Genomic DNA, 22,106 nt, shown 5'->3' on the forward strand with positions numbered 1-22,106 from the left:
TCCCCAGAGCCTGTGTGAAAGGAACATTTAACATACAGGATTGCTCCTTACTGAACTCATTATATACCATTATTGACGAAGGAAGAGAAGAAAGGAAAATAAGCACATTGTTAGACCAAGACAGAACTAACTTCTAAAAACACGACCAAAGTATACCTTAACTGTTATTTATTAAGCGAGCTTCTGCTTGTCTGAATATTGCTTTGTTAGCAACTATGGTCTACTCATTCTAAATCCTCTTTATAGCTGCAATATCCAGTCACTTCGATTATTTCAAGATTGACTTTGGGTGAATATATCAAACTCATATTTGATATGTTTACATTTAACTTTTTCAAATAAATTATCACTTAGAACTGTCATAAGATGATTTACCTCCGTCCCTGTTCACACTAGCTCACCATGCCTTCTCCTATGCCTGAGTACCTGAATGTGCACTACATTGGGGAGTCTGCCTCCAGACTGCTGTTCTTATCGATGCACTGGGCACTTTCGATTCCTTCCTTCCAGGCTCTAGGGTAAGTGTTTTTGAAGTCCTTGAGTATGAATGTGATTTTATTGCGCAAATGTACACTAAGCAAGAACTTTTATTTTGGATGGATTTGCACTAAAGGAAAAAAATGGTATAACATTATTAAGTTTGTTATTTATATGATAAATTATGGCAGTTAGTATTTTCTTATATTATTTTTATGTAGGAAGAGTATCCATATTTCATCATTTGACTGAGTCAATAATTCAAATTGAAAATAAGCAGGGGAACTGATAAATCATGGCCAGTGTTTGTAATGGGCTGTCTTTGACCTGAAGATAGGGAGGCTGTAGGTATGTCCTGGGCTTGTTTCCCTCCCAGCCCCACTGTTCCAGTGTTCATCTCAGGCATGTTCATAAGGACTTGAAACTTGCATACAGTGAATGTTTCAAAGTAGAAACAATTGTTTTCCAATCTGTGGTTACAAAAAGTGGGGAAGGGGGGGCGCCTGGGTGGCTCAGTGGGTTAAGCCGCTGCCTTCGGCTCAGGTCATGATCTCAGGGTCCTGGGATCGAGTCCCGCATCAGCCTCTCTGCTCGGCAGGGAGCCTGCTTCCCTCTCTCTCTCTCTCTCTCTGCCTGCCTATCCATCTACTTGTGATTTCTCTCTGTCAAATAAATAAATAAAATCTTTAAAAAAAAAAAAAAAGTGGGGAAGGGGAAGATAATGTAGATCCCATACAACCACAATGATCATTTGGATGTACCACTAAGGACCACATCAGTAATCTGCATTATATCTGCATAACCTACAGTTTGCCAAATTTACTTAGATTGCATTAAAGTAACTGGTATAAAGAGACAGAGAGACCATGGAAAGGTTAAACCCATAATTAGAAAAGTATTTTCCTAGTTATAGGGCCATACTCACCAATATGATTTCATAAATAATGTACCTTCATATCCTATACTTCTGTTCTCCCATTTGCCAAATAGGAATGATAAGTGTCCATCCTTTATTCTTACAGAGTAGTTAATATGACTAAGGAATATCTCAGTCATGACTTTAAAAAGCATACAAAGGGGTGCCTGGGTGGCTCAGTTGTTAAGCATCTGGCTCTTGATCTCAGCTCAGGTCTTGATGTTCAGGGTCATGAGTTCGAACCCCACATTGGGCTCTGCACTGGGCATGGAGCTTCCTTTAAAAAAAAAAAAAAAGCACATGTAGAACCCCACTATAATTTAGTGTTGGGTATACCATGCATTAAATCACATACTTAAGGGGCGCCTGGGTGGCTCAGTGGGTTAAGCCGCTGCCTTTGGCTCAGGTCATGATCTCAGCGTCCTGGGATCGAGTCCCGCATCGGGCTCTCTGCTCAGCAGGGAGCCTGCTTCCCTTCCTCTCTCTCTACCTGCCTCTCCGTCTACTTGTGATTTCTCTCTGTCAAATAAATAAATAAAATCTTTAAAAAAAAAAAAAATCACATACTTAAGTAATATATTTATATAGATTGAAAGCCTGATTTGGAATGGTTAACCTTTAGAACTATTGTTAGCCCTTTCTCTCAAAATAACATTTAGTTTTCAGAATGCCTCCAGTCTGTTGCTTTTAACAAAGAATTAAAATATGACAAATTTACATATTAGCAGTTTATTTTAAAGGATTAAGTTTAGTTAGTTCCCTAAGCTTGTAACTGGAGTACTTTGTGTTGAAAAGTAACCTGGTGATACTTTTTATAATAGGCTATCAACTATTATATTAAAAAAAACAAAAGGAATGATTTTTAGGGAGTACTTTGAACTCTTTAATTTATATAATACTATTGATCTTAAGTACTTCTGTTAAATTAAGTGTGATTATCCTGTGGAAACATTCTCCAGATGTTAAACCAAGAATAAAACCTGAGATTTCCAATTAGAATACAGTCTTACAGTGGCAGCCACATTTCCCTCTGATCTGTACTGAAAATTGGTTTTAATACAACAGCCACAGGATTCTTTACAATCAGAATTAACCATTGGTGTATCATGTGAGGCCATTAATCGCTACATAAACTCTTACTTACTGTCCCTATCTAGATTGTAGTTTGAGTTAATCAGATGGAAGAAGACTAAGTACTGATGATGGGAAATTTTGTGTGGTAATAAAAGCTATTCTGAGTCTCCTAGAAACTGATATTAGTTGCATTTTTATCCGTAGACACAAAACTTGGGAACAAAGCCCTAATATTGCAGGGAGAAACAAATAAGCAACATTAATCATTTACTAAAAGTCGAGTTTGTTTTGATTAATTACTGAATGGAGAACAGTAGTTTCAAGAACCGATGGAACAGTGGGTGGTTAATACTGTTTGTCTTGCACAGTCCTTTATGTTTTACAAGGATATTACTTTTCTGTTTAAGATTTGTAGTTTTAAAACATACAGGAATTCAGTTGCTTTTCACTTCTACCTGCATGATTTAGGTGATTACACAGTAGTAGGTTCAGTTACGGCCACTTGGTATGATTTGTTAGCAGTCCTCTCTATCTGGATTCTCGTTATATAACCCAAACCACCACTATTTGCTATAGGAGACTTTAGTTTTTAAATATTTTAAGAGACCTTCCATAAATTCTAAGCCTGAAAGTTGAATCTTTTAAAATCCCACTGAAATGAAGTAATGTTTATAATAAATGTGGGTTTAAAACAGCTTTATTGCGGCATCTCTATGGCTCAGTGGGTTAAGCCTCTGCCTTCAGCTCAGGTTGTGGTCTCAGGGTCCTGGGATCAAGCCCCACATTGGGCTCTCTGCTCAGCAGGGAGCCTGCTTTTCCCTCTCTGCCTCTGTGGCTACTTGTGATCTCTCTGTCATATAAATAAATAAATAAATAATCTTTTAAAAAATAAAATAAAACAAAACCACTTTATTGGGTGCCTGGGTGGCTCAGTTGGTTTGGCGACTGCGTTGGCTCGGGTCATGATCCCAGGGTCCTGGAATCGAGACCCACATCGGGCCCCCCCTGCTCTTTGGGGAGCCTGCTTACCCCCTCCCTCTGCCTACCATTCCCCCTGCTTGTGCTGTCTTTCAAAATAAATAATTAAAATGTTGTTGGTTTTGTGTTTTTTTTTTTTTTTAAATAGGGGTGCCTGGGTGGCTCAGTTGGTTAAGTGTCTGCCTTAGGCTCAGGTCATGATCCCAGAGTCCTATGATTGAACCCCACGCAGAGCTCCATGCTTGGCAAGGAGCCTTCTCCCTTTCCCTCTACTGCTCCCCCTGCTTGTGTGCTCTCTCTCTTTCTGTCAAGTAAATAAATAAAATCTTCTTTTAAAATTAAAAAAATGAAAATAAAACCAGCTTTATTGCTGTATCATTGACTACTTTTCCCTAAGGACCATCCCTTCCTTTCAAATACATGCTGCTAGTAAAGTATAATGCCTTGAGTTTATTTGTATAGAAGACAAATAGGTTATCCCCACATGTAAATGACTTCAAAAGTCATACTACTTTATCAAAATAAAGAGTATAAACAATGATCTAATCTCTAATTATGAGTACTATGTACATATTTTAATGAACTTAACAATATAGAAGAATAGAGAAAAATACCTATGCCTATTTGTAAAAGAAGTTGACGTATTTACTGTTACGCAACCTAATGTCTCTATTAATTACAGTGCCATTGCTTTTAGTGTACCTGACTGATACTTTAATTACCCCATCCAGCTCTTTTGGCTTTTCTTTTTTTTTTTTTTTTTTAAAGATTTTATTTATTTATTTGACAGAGAGAAATTACAAGTACACTGAGAGGCAGGCAGAGAGAGAGAGAGAAGGAAGCAGGCTCCCTGCTGAGCAGAGAGCCCGATGCAGGACTCGATCCAAGGACCCTGAGATCATGACCTGAGCCGAAGGCAGCGGCTTAACCCACTGAGCCACCCAGACGCCCCTCTTTTGGCTTTTCAAAGGAAAGATGTTTAGGGGTGCCTGGGTGGCTCATTAGGTTAAGCCTCTGCCTTCAGCTCAGGTCATGATCTCAGGATCCTGGGATCGAGCCCCGCTTCACATTGGGCTCTCTGTTCAGCAGGGAGCCTGCTTCCCTTCCTCTCTCTCTCTCTCTGCCTACTTGTGATCTCTGTCTGTCAAATAAATAAATAAAGTCTTCAAAAAAAATAAAATCTAATCTACCTATTAGAAAATAGGTAGTATAATGTGATTACAATAATTATTTGATTTTAACAGAAAAAAGTTAATGTCAAACATGCCCTTCTCATCACAAAATATTAGCTATGAAGGAGCGTCTCTCCTGAGAAATTTGACTTTAGCGTTTTACTTGCTAAAATTGTAATGATTTATACAAAAGCATCGATTTTTAACACCTGGGTTCAAATTCTAGATTTATTCATCTGCTAGCTTTGCTACTTAACTAGGCTCTATTTCTACATCTATAAATTAAGAGCAGAAATGCTTTCTTGCTGACATAGCTGCTTAGCTGAGATGATGAGCATAAATGATCTAATCCAGTGCCTCTGTGAACTAGATTGGCTCTCAGTGCTCATTTTCCTTCATTCCCTTGGGAACCTTCTCTTTAAAAAGAACTTGCTCTTCTCCTTTCATAATGAACTTCTTAAAAACATTTGAACAGCCTCACTAGCTATACTCCAAGGATATTTGGGGTTTTGTTTTGGATGAAGATGTAAATATAGATCTTTCTGTAATTAATCTTCATATTTAGTTCTTCCACTTTTCCTTTGGAAACAAAACAATCTGGTGGCTTATTCCTCAGTTGGCACTTTTCATCATTTTTCCTTTAGGGTACTCAGCAGTTTTGGTGTCCCTCATCCTCTGCACAGTTACTCCTTGAACTTTTCTCTGAGTCTCCCACAACAATGTCAAAGTACTTTCTTCCTGCTAGGTGTAACACAGGCCAGAAAGAGCTTTCATTTTTTTTGTCAGTTGGCTCTGTTCATTTTCCTGTCCTGTATTCACTAATTACCTTGGTTAGCTGTTTCCTCTTTAAAACTTAAGAATGCAAGGTTAAGGTGAAAACTGAATTCCTGTGAACTTTCCCATCATGTTTGCTTTTAAACTTTTCTTCCTGTTTATAAAATTTTAAAGTAACACTGAAGTATAAACATATAAAGTGTAACTTCATTCTCCAGAGGAACTAACTACACTAATTAACAGTTTGGTGTCCTACCAGACCTTTTCAGTGCCATATTTTAATAATCCATTATACACTTGCATATCCTATTCTTTGCCTTTCTTTTATACTTAGAAAGTATACACTTAGAAGTATATACTTCTATACTAGACTTATATATTTATACTCTTTTATACTTATACTTTTATTATACTTTTATAGTCCTTGCACATGTATATTTGCTCTCTTCTTAATGGTTGCCTAGTATTCCCTTTTACAGGATCTCTTATTGATTTACTCTTCCTTTATAAGTAGACATTTGAGTTTTTGCTAATTTTCTTTGTTATTCTATCTAGTGCTACAATAAGCACTGTAGCATTGTATATATAATTTGCCTACTTTCTGTATTTCTTTAAAATAGGTTCTTACAAGTGGAATGGCTAAGTCTCAGAGGGTGTATGTTCTACTTTTTCGATAGATGGATACTATTAAATTGTCCTCCAAAAAGATGTTAAGCCAGTTAACACCTCAGCAATGCTTGCATGAGACTGAATGCTTATTTTCTCACACCCTCCTCAATGCTGGATTTTCACTGTCTTTTCTGATGCATGAGAATATTACCTTGATCTCTTTTAGGATTTAAATTTTACATTTTTTTAAAATGGAGATTAGATAATATTGGTTTTCTTTTCATTTAAACTTCACTTTCATAGATTTTGATTGCCATAGGAAATTGGCAATACCCTAGATCTTTTTGTTTTTTAAGTTCTTTCCAGTCTTTCTCTACTCAGATGTCAGCCCCTCAGGCCTTCTTTAGCTTTACCTTACCTGATCACTTGCCCCCCCCCCCATTTTTTAATGCATCATCCTCCTTTATAGTAATGTAGAATTTTTATTACTTGAAAGTAATCTAGTGTATATATAGTGTATAAAATATTTGAAATGGTATTTTTATGTTTACCTTCTGTTTCATGGAGGCAGACTTAATCCATCCTGTTTATTGCTATTTCTCCAGTGCCATGAATAGTGCCTGGCATATACTTTGTGTCATCCCTTGTTCACATAATTCTTATATTTACATCTCATAATAACTTGGAGCAGGGTGTAGGACGTATAGTTTCTCTTCGTTTTATATAGCTAAGCAGCTGAGACATGGGAAGCATATTAGCTAGATTTTAAATGGATAATCAGTGGATGATCTAGTTTTTAAAACCCTGGCTGACTTCTAATATTTTTCCTACTCTCATGCTCGAGATTTCTTATTCAGAAGTTCAGGAAGGGACCTTTCTTATTTTCATTACTCCTAGCAAAATCCTCAGTATCTCATTTATAGATATCCCATCTGAAATGTGCTTAAAAAATACACCATTTTGGGACACCTGGGTGACTCAGTTTGTTAAGCCTCTGCCTTTGGCTCAGGTCATAATCTCAAGCTCCTGGGATCCAGCCCTGAGTCCAGCTCCCTGCTCAGTAGGAAGTCTGCTCCTCCCTCTCTGTTTGCCCTTCTCCTCTGCTCGTGCTCACTCACTCTCTCTCTAAAATAAATATCTTTTTTTAAAAAGTTGTAAAGTTTATAAAATACATGTTTATATCTGATATGTGTTTATTGTGTTTCATTTTAATAGGCAAGAAAATAGCATATCATTGGTGAAAGCTTATTGGAATGAACTTTTTACTCTTGGTCTTGCCCAGTGTTGGCAAGTGATGAATGTGGCAACTATATTAGCAACATTTGTCAATTGTCTTCACAGTAGCCTGCAGCAGGGTAAGGAGCATCTTACTTATTTCCTTTTCCAGGATATAAGAGGGGATATGAGATTTATAAACTATGTTGTCATTAAAGTTAGATAGCTGATTAATGTTTTAGATACCAACAGCCTTTTTACGAGAGATAACTTTTACATTTTGATGAATATACCCATTAATCACCCCAAAATATTTTCAAGTGAGGGTATAACAAAATTGAAACAATTATATTTTAAGTGTGAGAGGCTGCTTCTCACTAGGCCCTGTGAATGTTTGCATATTTGGACATAAATACCAAAGAATCCAGGGTTAGCTTACATAGAGGCGATCAGATATTTTTAAATGTATACTTCCCACCAATTTTTATACACCAATTTTTCACTACAGTCCTTTGAATCCTAACATAGGCTGATCTTTCTTTTTTTTAATCAGTTTATTGGGATATATTTTTTCACTAAATAGAGCAATCTTTACTCTTTTTCCTTTTCTTGGTGATTACAGCTTTAACTGACGACAGGCAGTCATTGATTTTTAAGTGTTTAACTTTAATTTGGCTTGTGACTACCCATGAGCATGGGAGAACTGCTTTTTGAGTTTAGGAATAATTTAAAATTGGGAATCATGTTTTATTTCCTTAGCATGTCCCATTTCTCGTTGTTTTACATTATTTTAAAAATCATTTTCTTCCACTTGCTGTTTGAGGGCAGAAAAATCACCTTAAAATGTTATCAACAGTAGATCTGCTAGAAGGTAGAACTACATTCCATCTTATTTATGGGCTCCTGGTCTTGATTCATTTCTCATGAATTTGTAATGGGTTATATATAGCCTACTTCACTAAAGCTGTGGTTGACGAATCAGATTTGTTTTAAACATAACACAATAGATTTTAAAAGTTATACAACTCAACTTTTCTTTGGTCTTGGTGGGGGTTTTTTTTGCTCAATATTTTTTATTTTAGTAGTGTTCGTAAGTTTAAAAAATCTAGATGCTTTTGCTCATTTTTTTCAACCAGTTACAAGCTTAAATAGAATCTTGTTAACCAAAATTTGAGTCTTTTGTAGGCCGGTTTTTTAGGAGGTTATCTTTACAGCTTATCTTCTCAAGGATGTATCTTGAAACACATAATTTATTGGGGTTTTTATTTTGGGTTTTTTTTTTCTAACAGCTTATTTTTTTCTTGAATTGAGCAGTGTCTGAATATCACAGGTTTCATCTTTACATGTGGAGATAATGAATTTTAAACATTTACAGATTGGTTATATTCAAAGCTAGAAATTAAAAGGAAATGTATTAGATAAACATAGTCATACATTTTAGCCAAAAACTAGAAGCTTTCATTTGTTTGTTTTTAATTAAAGATAAAATGTCAACAGAAAGAAGAAAATTGTTGATGGAGCACATCTTTAAACTACAGGAGTTCTGTAACAGCATGGTTAAACTCTGCATCGATGGATATGAATATGCCTACCTGAAGGCAATAGTCCTCTTCAGTCCAGGTATAGAAACATCTCCTTCTTATTCAAAACAGTGTTGGGGGCATCTCATACATTGCTGGTGGGAATGTGAAATGATGCACTGAAAGTGGAAACAACCCAAGTGTCCGTCAGCAAATGAGTAAACCAAATGTAATAGCTATACACAGTGGAGTATCAGGCATAAAAAGGCATGAAATTCTGATACATGCTACACCGTGGTTGAACACAGTATCCTAAGTGAAAGAAGCCAGACCACATTGTTTTTTTTAAGTGTTTTTTTTTGTTTGTTTGTTTGTTTGTTTGTTTGTTTTAATGTATTTGACAGAGATCACAAGTAGGCAGAGAAGCAGGCAGAAAGAGAGGAGGAAGCAGGCTCCCTGCTGAGCAGAGAGCCTGATGCGGGGCTGGATCTCAGGACCCTGGGATCATGACGTGAGCCGAAGGCAGAGGCTTTAACCCACTGAGCCACCCAGGCCTCCCTCAAAAGGCCACATTTTATATGATTCCATTTATATGACATGTCTGGAATAGGCAAATCTGTGGAAACATAAACTAGATTAGTGGCTACCAGGGACTAAGGAGGGGGAGCATGGGAAGTGACTGCCAGTGGATGCAGTTTCTCTTGGGGTGACAAAGTGTTCTAAAATTCAGTTGTAGTGATGGTTGCACAGCTGTGAATCTATGAAAAACTATTGAATTATACACTTTATATCAGTGAAATTTATGGATATTAGACATTGATCTAAATATGAAAAGGAAAGTTGAAGAAATTGAAATGACAAAATTATGTTCACATTTGAGTTCTTAGGCATATTTTGGTGTAGGCATCATTAAAAGGCAAATGAAAGGTGAGTATTGGTTTGTTAATGGGTTAAACTTCTAAACATCTTATTAGAGTTACCAACAAATAGAAAAATGTTTCTTTTCCTGCCAGTTTCTAGCTTTCACATACAGTAAAATGACAAATAAGCTCAGTGATCAATTTATGAATAAGAAAAATCGACTATTCTTTTAGAGCCTGTATTTTTTATTTTGATATGTATTTCTATTCCTGTGCATCATAGTAAAATTATTTGAGGAGAGCTGCTTCTTAAACTTGGTGATACTAATATGACAGTTAAACCTTTTTTTTCTGTTTCTTATGATGTTTCATGTAAGTTAATAACATGTATTCCATTTTAATTACAACCAATTTGTCATCTTCATTTTCTTAAAATTGAAAGAATATAGATGTGATTTAATGTAATTTTATTTTATTAAATAGTCCCAATATTTTCTTTTTATTTTTATTCTCTTTAGAGCAGAGCTTTCCATGTTTATAATATTGCCTAAGTTAGGCATAATTTTATTGAAGTCCTCTTAATAGTCCCATTTTTGTGAAATTTTATAGTGACTATTAAAATGTTTATATAGATTATTTCATGTTTATGTGTACAGTTTTTCTGGTAGTGATACTGTCTATTCTTTGATAATTCTAGAATTGCCTAACAGTGATGGGGGGGTTCTTAATGAAAAAAAATAGTGTAGAATATAATCTGTAAAATTTTCACTGGATGAAAAATGCTTTTTTTTTTTTTTAAGATTTTTTTATTTATTTGTCAGAGAGAGAGAGAGGGAAAGAGAGCGAACACAGGCAGACAGAATGGCAGGCAGAGGCAGAGGGAGAAGCAGACTCCCTGCTGAGCAAGGAGCTTGATGTGGGACTTGATCCCAGGATGCTGGGATCATGACCCAAGCCGAGGCAGCTGCTTAACCAACTGAGCCACTCAGGCGTCCCAAAAATGCTTTTTTAACTAAGCTAAGTCATTTTATTTTTTGTTCCTGTTGAAGAAGCCAAATGATCAAACTCCTTTCCATGACTTTTGGAATAGAGAAGAGTATTTATTTTAATAGAAACAAAATATCTCATTTACTGACATTTTAGAATATGTATATGAGACAGAATAGTTAGAAGGGTTAAAGTACATGAGCCCTTGGGTGGCTTAGTCAGTTAAGTGTCTGCCTTCATCTCAGCTCACGTCATGATCCTGGGGTCCTAGGATAGAGCCCTGTATCAGCCTCCCTGCTCAGCTGGGAGTTTGTTTCTCCCTCTGCCCTTTTCCCCACTCATACACTTCTATCTCTCTTTCCCTCTCAAATAAATAAAATCTTTTTTTTTTTTTTTAAGATTTTATTTATTTGACAGAGAGACAGAGAGAGGTGGGGGAAGAAGGCTCCCCGCCGAGCAGAGAGCCCGACTCAGGGCTTGATCCCAGGACCCTGGGATCATGACCTGAGCCGAAGGCAGAGGCCCCAACCCACTGAGCCACCCAGGAGCCCCCAAATAAATAAAATCTTTTAAAAAATAAAAATAATAATTTTTTAAAAGGGTTTAAAGTACAGTGTCTGGCATTTAGTAGGTGGGTTACTAAATGTATTTGTGGAGTGAGAGAACCACTCATAGGATAGCGCTTTTTTCCTCTTTGACTGAGTTGTTCTTTCCACCCCCTTCTGTCTCATGTCTCTCTGCCTTATTAAATGAGCATTCGGAACTAGGGTAACAATATATTCTTTAATGTTTCAGATCATCCAGGCCTAGAAAATATGGAACAAATTGAGAAATTTCAAGAAAAGGCATATGTGGAATTCCAAGATTATATAACCAAAACATATCCAGATGACACCTACAGGTATCTAAAAGTTAAATACTGTTTAATTAAATCCATCTTAAAAATTTTTTGTAAATCATTTCATTATTTCCCATTCTAAGAGTAAATCAGTGTTTTAGTCAGCCTGGACCTTTGAAATAGCTAATCCTGGGGCACCTGGGTGGCTCAGTGGGTTAAAGCCTCTGCCTTCGGCTCAGGTCATGATCCTAGGGTCCTGGGATTGAGCCCCGCATCGGGCTCTCTGCTCAGCATCGAGCCTGCTTTTCCCTCTCTCTGCCTGCCTCTCTGCCTACTTGTGATTTGTGTCTGTCAAATAAATAAATAAAATCTTTTAAAAAAAAAAAGGTTGGAGGCACCTGGGTGGCTCAGTGGGTTAAAGCCTCTGCTTACGGCTCAGGTCATGATCCCAGAGTCTTGGGATCGAGCCCCGCATCGGGCTCTCTGCTCAGCAGGGAGCCTGCTTTCCTTCCTCTCTCTTTGCCTGCCTCTCTGCCTACTTGTGTCAAATAAATAAATAAATCTTTTTTTTAAAAAAAGGTGACTTAATCCTGTTTTCAGTTGGTCACAAGTGTTAGGGTACAAGGCCTTAGAATACAAGAGGGATACAGACACCAAGCTTTTCAGAAAGTTGTTTTTTGTTGTTATTGTTTATTTTGTTATGATTGTTCTCAGTGTTTTAAAGTTTCAAAAAATGTTTTATACCCCATTGTACAAACAAATATACTATTTAAATTTTTCCTCCTTCTTGGCATATAGCTGTTGGCTGACCTCTGTTCCAGTAGGTTCCAGGTACTTTGATTGATCTCTGAAGCTCTCCCAGTTTCTTACATTCTGTTAAAAATAATAAATTATCTTTGGATGGCAGTTTTCAACGTATACCTTATGAAGGGTATGGTTTTGCCTTTAAGATCCTCAGTAGTACAGAAACTGGCAGGAATCGTTTCATTAATCTTTACCACAACAGAGAGACAAGGAGTAAGTAAGTGGCTAACACGCATTCACATAGGTAGAGGGGTAGTTGAGTCAGGATTTAAACCCAGTGTTTCCTGATTCCGTATTCTGTTCCTGTCTTCCCGGTAATAACTATTGCCTGTTTGACCATGTCCATTTGTTCTTTGATCACGATTGAGCCCCCTGTGTACTAATAACACAGAACATTGCTGCTCCTAAAACCTCAACTAAATCTCTAAGCCATTCTTAAATGTATAATTTGATATGTGTTTCAGTAACTTAGTTCCATGGTGGGGTGCCAGAGTGGCTCAGTTGGTTGAGCGTCCAACTCTTGATTTCAGCTCAGATCATGATCCTCAGGGTAGTGGGATGGGTCTTTGTTGGGCTCCAAGCTCAGTGGGGAGTCTTGAGATTCTCTCTCTCTCTCTCTCCCCCCCCCTCCGCCCCCACCCTGCACTTGTGTGCACATGCGCTCTAAAATAAATAAATCTTTTTAAAAAATAAATAAATAATTTAGTGGTCTCATGGTCCATACGGCCAAGTGGAGACAACACAGTGTAGCAGTTAAGAGAAAAGCTTTCCTATGAAGTCTGCCAGGCTCCATTTATTTCCAGATGATTGTTGTATCCTCTAAGGCTTAAGAGTACTTGAGTTTTTCAGTAACTTCTGAAAATTAGATCTTTATTAAAGTAGACCACAACCAATATACATGCAGAAACTACTCCTATTTTTCCACTAAATCTCTTTTGGATTTACACCCTTGTTTTTCCTTCCGCTTTTTAGGTTGTCTAGACTACTACTCAGATTGCCTGCTTTGAGACTGATGAATGCTACCATCACTGAAGAATTGTTTTTCAAAGGTCTCATTGGCAATGTACGAATTGACAGTGTCATCCCACATATTTTAAAAATGGAGCCTGCAGATTATAACTCACAAATCATCGGTCACAGCATTTGAAGACTGTGTCATTAGTATAAACTTACTGTTGTTTCCCAGAACACAAGAAGACACCAAATTGAACTCATTGCTTCCAGGGTATTGGGAAATTTTGATTTTAAAGAGTAACCAAAAACCCAAAGTGTTTTTATTTTAACTTCTTAAGATTTTTTGATGTGACTGGACAGGTGGCAGGAATTAGAATGTCCCTTCCTGTCTTATTTAAATGAGTAAGAAATACTATGAATTTATTCTTGGTTAAGATGACACCCTAAGCTATCACTTCTTGGCATCTAAACTAAGATCACTCGTTATATTTTATCTTATAAAACAAATAAATTAGTCTTTTTTTTTTCCAGAATTGTGTTCTATTTCATGTTTTTCATTATGAACTAGTACAGACACTTAATCTTCAGAAATCCTTAAGGAGGATTTCCCAGCATTTCTTCCATAATATAATCTGTTTTAATTACCACGTAAAAGATTATTTTATTCTCAATGGTATAATGATAACATTAAAACCATAGGAAATAATAATTGAAAACATATATATATATTTTGCCTTTTGTAAATACTACGGCACCCTTAGCATATACCACTCTCATTGCTGGCAATGAGACATAAGCCTACGTGATTTCAAGACTTATTTTTAGTGTTGTATATTATTAGTTACAAGCACTTTTTATTTATGTATGTAGCAGAAGATTGCTTTTGAGAATGAGATAGGGTTCATGTTTTAAAAATTTTGGTTTACTGCTGTGTTTTAAAAGTTGTAGAGCCTGAGCCCATACTGTTTCAGTATTTTAAAATACATATTGTTGCTCTTCCATTCCACAAAAAGCTTTGGACTTCTCTCCCTCTTTTCTGATCTGCATTAGAACTTCCTGACCCTTCAATGAGTTTTAGCCCTTTTCTTTGAGGTCGTTGGAAATAAGCAATTTGTTAAATAATGGATTTATCATAGCCAGTCTGTGTTTTCAAGGTGAGTTAAACAATCATTTTAAAGCAAATTGATAATTTTTAAAAATTAAAGTTTTTTTTTAACATGTAAAGGAATATGCACTGATGTCTCACTGTAAGCGGGGAGAGCTGTTTTAACAGTAGTATACATCAGCCTGCAGCCTTGTTTCCACAGCAGAACCATTTTAGACTCCTTGGATGCCTTCCACAATAATGTTTTCCTTAGCAAACCTGAGACTGTTAAATCGTTCTTTGCTCTGATTGTCATGATGAATTATTTTGGTATGTCTGTGTGTTGTTTAAAAAAAAAAATGGAGATTTTATTGCACTCAGAGTACACTTTTTATAAAGATTTTTGCATTAGAAAAGCTTAATTTAGGGTAGGGTGTGGATTTTACTAATTGCTACTTTAATAGTAAATCAGAAGTTTAAAGTACCAACTTAGAGTGTCTACCAACTTATTAAGGGAAACTTTTTCCCTATTGAAAATGTGATTTTTGTCAACAGGTTTATTTATAACTATCAACTGGAAAAAACTACATTTTACAAAATAATTAAAATGGAACAATCAGTAGGTTTATATCTTTATAAACCCAATGAAGTAAGCCAAGGATTCAGGAAAATAATTCTTTAAAATAATGTACTAATGGTTAATTAAGATACATGTTCCTTTCAGGTATTTTTCCTGATTAAATTTGTGGTTATATTTGGAAGTGTTTTTAAAGCTATATTAAAATGTGACTTACACTAAAAATGTCCATTTATTTGATTTCAGAGTCCTGTTTGTTCAGTATTTGGTCATCCATTTGTTCTATTGTTATGAAATCTCTAACAGGATTTATTAACTAGGAAGGGAAATGCATGGAAAACATTTCCATACCAATATTTTGGGATTATTTACAATTCAGTTTGAAGAATTTCTGCTAAAACTGCAGACTGACTATTAATTTATTTTCTGTCTCCTGAAATTTCAGTAAAATAACAGGAAAGTATAACCACACAATGATAAATGAAAGAGGAAACAAGAAATCAAAGGGTAAGAGAATTCAGTAAGTTCTTGGAAAAACAAAATGCAGGTAGAGAAAGACTAACTGACTTATTAGCAGAGCCAGAACCCAGGACACTCTGAGTGCCTGCAAAAGGCAGTTAGTTCAGTGAGAGAGGCAGTATCCCCAGAAAAGATGCTCACTACTGGGGAGAACTGGTGCTTATATTCAGAGATGATGCTTGGGATGTTTAAGAAAATGAATAAAAATGGTTGCAAGTTTGTGTACAAAATCCTTGAATTACCTTTTCCTGCCCTTTCTTAAGGTGGCTGACCACTTTTTGTCCTTCTGCCTTTTTGATCAGAAGGCCAGAAGTTAATTCTCTTGAGCAGCTGAACTGGAAGGTCAGACTTAACAGGGCACCAGAAATAACAGAAAGCCTGGGTTAGATGTGTATAGGGTTGAAAATACGGGCTAAGTGAAAATCTGCATTCTCAGTGTGGGCTCGGTAATCATGTTCGAACGATGCTGGCCATGAGTATAAGCTTCTCGGCCAGGGTTTTTTTTCTTCAGAGAAATTAATTGGCCTTAGAGAAAAGATGTCCAGATACTCACTTTTCATTGTATCTTGGTGAAAAGCCTGCTTGTCACTTTATCATTCTTCAGAGAAGCCCACTAATTTCACGTCATAGAAGTATACATTGGGTTTCTGTTCAACTCTTCATTGCCTGCTATTAAATATGAACTTAAAACCAAGATCACCAGATAATTGAGGAAAATCTCCAATCCATAAGAGATCAGACGGTGTTAGGGCTGAGAGGAGGCAAATATAATCCAGGGATCAGAAAAATATCCACCCCCAAAGGTAATTAACATTTTGAAAGAAAGCAGACCTTGTGTCCATTAAATGAGAACAGGATGCTTTGGGGATTTTTTTTTGTTTCAAATTTTTAGTTACATTCTAGTTAGCTGACGTACAGTATTGGTTTCAGGAGTAGAATTCAGTGGTTCATCACTTACATACAAGACTCAGTGCTGATCACAAGTGCCCTCCTTAATACCCATCCCCCATCCAGTCCCTCTCCCATCTACCCCCCTCTATCAACCCTCAGTTTGTTCTCTACCATTAAGAGTCTCTTGTACTTTGTTTCCCTCTTTTTCCCCCATCCCATATGGTCATCTGTTTTGTTTCTTAAATTCCACATATGAGTGAGGTGGTATGGTATTTATCTTTCTATGGCTGACTTAACTTCACTTTAGCATAATACACTAGCTCTATACATGTCATTACAAGTGCCAAGATTTCATCCTTTTTGATGATCTTCTTTATCCATTCATCAGTCGATGGACATTTGGGCTCTTTCCATAGTCTGCCTATTGTTGATAAGGACACTATAAACATTGGAGTGCCTGTACCCCTTCAAATCTGTGTTTTTGTATCCTTTGGGTAAATACCTAGTAGCGCAATTGCCAGATCCTGGGGTAGTTCTATTTTTAATTTTAGAGGACACTCCATCCTGTTTGCCAGAGTGGCTGCACCAGTTTGCATTCCCACCAACAGTGTAAGAGGGTTCCCCTTTTTCTACATCCTCACCAATACCTCTTGTTTCCTCTGTTTCTTTAAGCCATTCTGACAGGCGTGAGGTCCTATATCATGATTTTGATTTGTATTTCCCTGATGATTAGTGATGTTGAGCATTTTTTCGTGTGTCTCTTAACTATCTGGATGTCTTCTGTCCATTTCTTAACTGGATTATTTGTTTTTTGGGTGTTGAGTTTAATAAGGTCTTTATAAATTTTGGATACTAACCCTTTATCAGATACTTTATTTGCAAATATCTTCTCTCATTCCATAGGCTGCCTTTTAGTATTGTTGATTGTTTACTTTGCTGTGCAGAAACTTTTATCTTGAAGTCCCAGCATTATTACTTTTGTTTCTTGCCTCTGGCAACATGTCTTGTAAGAAGTTACTTTGGTTCTCTTCTAGGATTTTGATTGTTTCCTGTCTCGTATTTAGGTCTTTTATCCATTTTGAATTTATTTTTGATAGTATGGTATAAGAAAGTGGTCAGTTTCATTCTTCTGCATGTTGCTGCCCAGTTTTCCCAATACCATTTGTGGAAGAGAGATTCTTTTTCCATTGGATATTCTTTCCTGCTTTGTCAAAGATTAGTCGACCTTATAGGAGGCTTTCAAAAGGGATATTGGGAGCAAGGAACTGTCCTTGGAAATTAAAAATATTAGCCAAACTGTATGGTCATCAGTGCTTACTCCCATGGGAATAAAGAAGATGATGAGGAGGAGGAACAGGAGCAGGAAGAGGACAAAATGGGGAAGTGGGAGAACTGAGGGAGGAGAAAGTACTTTTAAATATTCCCTTTTTATTACTTTGCCTCTGCTTCTATGGCAAATTATACTTTGATAGCCTAAAAATGGCCATTTTATTATTGTCAGATCCTTTCTTATGGGAGAGGGATTATTTATGATGTTTAGGTTTAGAATAAAATATGGGCCAAATGTCAGTTTTGCTGTGTGCCTTATCTGCATTGTCCTGCCAGGATATCTTTCTGTAGAATCACAGTAAATGGAACCATTTTGTATTGTGTGTTGTATTTTATGGGGTTTGCAAAACTTATTTTGAAGGGGGAAAAAAAATAAAGAAAACATAGTTCCTAATAGGAAAGAAAAATGTTAGCCACAGCAATTTATTAGAAGAGTTGGAAGTTGTTGAAGAACTCCCCCTGAGAACATAACCAGAAGGTAAAGAAATAAAGAAGAAAAAATAAAATTAGAAAATTAAATCAGGAGGTCTAACATTTTAATAGCTGGAGTTTAAGAGAACAGAAAAGACTTGAGGTAAGGAAATTATTAAATAATACAAGAAAAGTTACATAAAAGGACATGTGTCTCTAGGTTGAAAGGAGCCACTCTTTTTTTAAAGATTTATTTATTTATTTGAGAGAGAGCCCACATGGAGTGGTGGGAGGGGCAGAGGGAAAGAAAGAATCTCAAGCAGACTCCCCACTGAGTGTGGAGCCCCATGCCGGGCTGGATCCCAGGACTCCGAGACCAAGACCAGAGCCACCCATGCGCCCCAAGGATCCACACTTTATTTTTTTTTTTAAGATTTTATTTATTTATTTGACAGAGAAAGATCACAAGTAGGCAGAGAGGCAGGCAGAGAGAGAGAGAGGAGAAAGCAGGCTCTCTGCCGAGCAGAGAGCCCGATGCGGGGCTTGATCCCAGGACCCAGAGATCATGACCTGAGTCGAAGGCAGCAGCTTAACCCACTGAGCCACCCAGGCGCCCCAGGATCTACACTTTATTTATTTATTTATTTTTTAAGATTTTATTTATTTATTTGACAGAGAGAAATCACAAGTAGGCAGAGAGAGAGAGAGAGGAGGAAGCAGGCTCTCTGCTGAGCAGAGAGCCCGATGCGGGACTCGATCCCAGAACCCTGAGATCATGACCTGAGCCGAAGGCAGCGGCTTAACCCACTGAGCCACCCAGGCGCCCAGGATCTACACTTTAAATGAAAAAAGATTCATACTTGTCTTAAAATCAGAACAATATAGTCAAAGAGAAGATACTATTCCGCTGCTTTTTGCAATATAGTGGAATAGGTAATCTGCAGGCCTTTTTTTCCATTGCTGGGCTCGTAAGTTTAGTGTGAGTTCTCAAAGAAGGGTAAGGTTGGTGCAGATCATGAAAATCCTCAAACCCCTGGGCCTGGCAGAAGCAAATACATCTTCTCTGGAGAAAATATCCATAATTTAGATCAGAAGTTGGCACACCTTTTTTTTTTTTTTTTTTTTTTAATATTTTTATTTGTTAGAGAGAGCCCAAGCAGGGGGAGAAGCAGTCTCCTTGCTGAGCAAGGATCCCAACATAGAACTCGATCCCAGGATCCTGGGATCATGACCTGAGCCAAAGGCAGATGCTTAACTGACTGAGCCACCCAGGCATCCCCAGAAGTTGGCACACTTTTTGGTAAAGGGCAGGAGGTAATTTTTTTTCTTTTTACTTTTGGGCCATCCAATGCCTGTGGCAACTACTCAACTCCGCTGTTGTGGTGCAAAGGAGCTATAGACAGTACATAACAATGGGCCTGGCTGTGTTCTGGTAGAACAAATACAAAAGCAGGTAATGGACTGAATTTGACCCTAGGGACATAGTTTCCTGGTCTCTAATTTAAGACCTCAAGACTGTCTCAGATTAAGCTCACCCGTATATGAGCTCACAAAATTATTAAACTCACAAAGAAGCCACTTGAATGAGTCTGATATAAACAACACATAAAAAGACTCCGAAATACAGTATGAGATACAGAAATTGTCACATCCAGATTATAAAGGTATATAATAGTTTTTAAGGGAAAAAATGGAATCAAAAAGTCATAAGAAATCGGAACAGCAGAAAAGATGAAATTTTAAGAACAAACCAAAACAACATTTAGAAATAAAAAACTAAAAAAAAAATTTTTAAGATTTTACTTATTTTAAAGACAGCGGACAAGCAGAAGGAAAGGGAAAGCAGACTCCCTCCTGAGCGCAGAGCCAAACACAGAACTGATCCCCAGGACCCCGAGATCCCAGTCAGATGCTTAACCGACTGAGCCACGCAGGCACCCCAAAAAACTTACTGAAATTTTAAAAATCTCTCCATGGTGGAAGATATGTAGACAACACATACATTTAATTCTAACTCCCTCCTTAAATGTCATTAAAACAGTCAAAAAATTATCTCAAAGAAAAAAATGAGAAATAAATGTTTCAAAGTTCTAGAAGCTGGAAAACACATAAGGTGGGTAATGGTCATCTTAGCAAACGTGAGAAAGTTGACTTAGCCTGCAGTGGGGGAAGCTGACGATAAGCCTGACTGGCACCGCAGATCCTCCAGAATGCTCTCGGATTACAACACCTGCTTTGGAAGGGGATATAAAGGGACTTAAGTCTGTTAAGGAGGCAGGTATGTACTAGAATGATAAAATTTGAAAGTCTGGGGATACCAAGTATATAGTACATGGAACAGGATGTGTGTTGAAGATGGGAGTGTCTATTGATACAACCGTCTCCCAAAAGTAATTTTACATTACATAGTAAATATAATGTGCACAAATCTGTTTTATCCTAGAAAAACTCTTGTACATGTGCCAGGAGGCATACAAAATGTTCATGTCAGCATTGTAAGAGAAAAAAAAGTCTCTCCAAATACCCATTGATAGGAGAATGAATAAATAAATTACAGTGTAGTCACCCAATGAGAAGTATTATGTAATATCAACGAATCCCAGAAGTTATGTATGAAAAAGCCCAAAAATATTTGATCTGTTTGCTGAAAACAGGTAAATATAATACATTGTCGGGAGGTACTTAGGGATGTGGTGAAGTCAACTTAAAAGCAAGGGAGGGATCCTGGCTGGTTCCATCAGAAGAGCACGGGACTCTTGTCAGAGTCATGAATTCAAGCCTCATGTCTAGTGTAGAGATCACTTAGGTAAAAAAAAAAAAAATTGGAAAAAATAAAAAGCAAGGGAATTATAAGTAATTCAGACTTCTAGTTACTTCTGGAAGAATAAGAAGAAAACACAAACAGGGAGGGACATACAAGGGGCTTTCAAAGTATTAACAGTATTCTATTTGTTACAAATTCTCTTGCTTTCTATCAAAGCACTCAGTGGTTTAAAACTACATTTGTTATGCTCATGAATCCACAATGAGAATAGAGCTTGGCATGGCATGGACAGCTTTTTTGCACCAAGCAGCTCAGGGTGGGGCGGGGCGGGGAGGAGAGGGTTGGTGGGGCAGAGGCTTGGAACTTTTGGAATCTCACAACATCTGGAGGTTGATAACGGCTGTTTGCTGTGCAAAGTGGCAAACATCTGGGAGACCATGAAGACCAGAAATACTGCAGCCATTCTTTTTTTTTTTTTTTTTTAAGATTTTATTTATTTATTTGACAGATCACAAGTAGGCAGAGAGGCAGGCAGAGAGAGAGAAGGAATCTGGCTCCCCGCTGAGCAGAGAGCCCGATGCAGGACTCGATTCCAGGATCCTGAGATCATGACCTGAGCTGAAGGCAAGAGGCTTAACCCACGGAGCCACCCAAGCGCCCCTACTGCAGCCATTCTTGAGAAAGGATGTATCTCAACAGCCTCTGGAGAATCCCAATGTAGAGAAGAGTTTACCTTGACAAGATTTCCTGATGGGTATTTGTGTAATTAAGTTGTAAATTGACACAAGGAATTGTAAGACGTTAAAACAATTGTAACATTTCAGACTAAAAGATACATTACAAAATAAATTTTGTTTTTTGGCCCTTCAAACTTATTATATGGGCTGAAAGAAGGCTAAGAAAACTACTCAGCTACAGACATGGGCTCCTTTTGTGAGAAACAAAGGGTAATTTCCATGTGGCTATTGGGACAGTTGTTGAGAGAGAGAGACAAAGATAAAGACAGATGGAAAACAGTGTTCTAACCTAGCCTCAGTGTCTTTGTCCATTGGGCTGTTATACAGAACACCACAGATTGCCACAGAAAGGTAAAGATGGGTGGAAATTAATGCTTCCACAAGCCTTGGCTTGAAACTCAACAATTTTTTCTCTTCCTCATTCTTTTTTTTTTTTTTTAAAGATTTTATTTATTTATTCGACAGAGAGAGATCACAAGTAGGCAGAGAGGCAGGCAGAGAGAGAGAGGAGGAAGCAGGCTCCCTGCTGAGCAGAGAGCCCGATGCGGGACTCGATCCCAGGACCCTGAGATCATGACCCGAGCCGAAGGCAGCGGCCCAACCGACTGAGCCACCC

General features: G+C 37.3%; 1 protein-coding gene across 3 annotated transcripts in view; it reads left to right on the forward strand.

Annotated features, from left to right (window-relative positions):
- The window catches only part of NR2C1 (nuclear receptor subfamily 2 group C member 1), a 52,932-nt gene extending 31,331 nt beyond the window's left edge, over window positions 1-21,601 (forward strand). Inside the window, exons 10-14 of one of the 3 annotated variants that reach the window (XM_059402338.1) lie at window positions 397-518; window positions 7,216-7,355; window positions 8,698-8,835; window positions 11,378-11,483; window positions 21,262-21,601. In XM_059402338.1, coding sequence (XP_059258321.1) covers window positions 397-518; window positions 7,216-7,355; window positions 8,698-8,835; window positions 11,378-11,483; window positions 21,262-21,370 — 615 coding nt within the window. In that variant the 3' untranslated portion in view covers window positions 21,371-21,601. Of the gene's footprint in view, window positions 1-396; window positions 519-7,215; window positions 7,356-8,697; window positions 8,836-11,377; window positions 11,484-13,196; window positions 13,712-21,261 lie in introns of those variants that run through there. The other 2 variants (XM_059402336.1, XM_059402337.1) reach the window with 2 other exon arrangements.
- Window positions 21,602-22,106: the final 505 nt, after the last annotated feature.

Source organism: Mustela nigripes, chromosome 6 (genome assembly GCF_022355385.1).
Source record: "Mustela nigripes isolate SB6536 chromosome 6, MUSNIG.SB6536, whole genome shotgun sequence".
Taxonomy (NCBI): Eukaryota; Metazoa; Chordata; class Mammalia; order Carnivora; family Mustelidae; genus Mustela; species Mustela nigripes.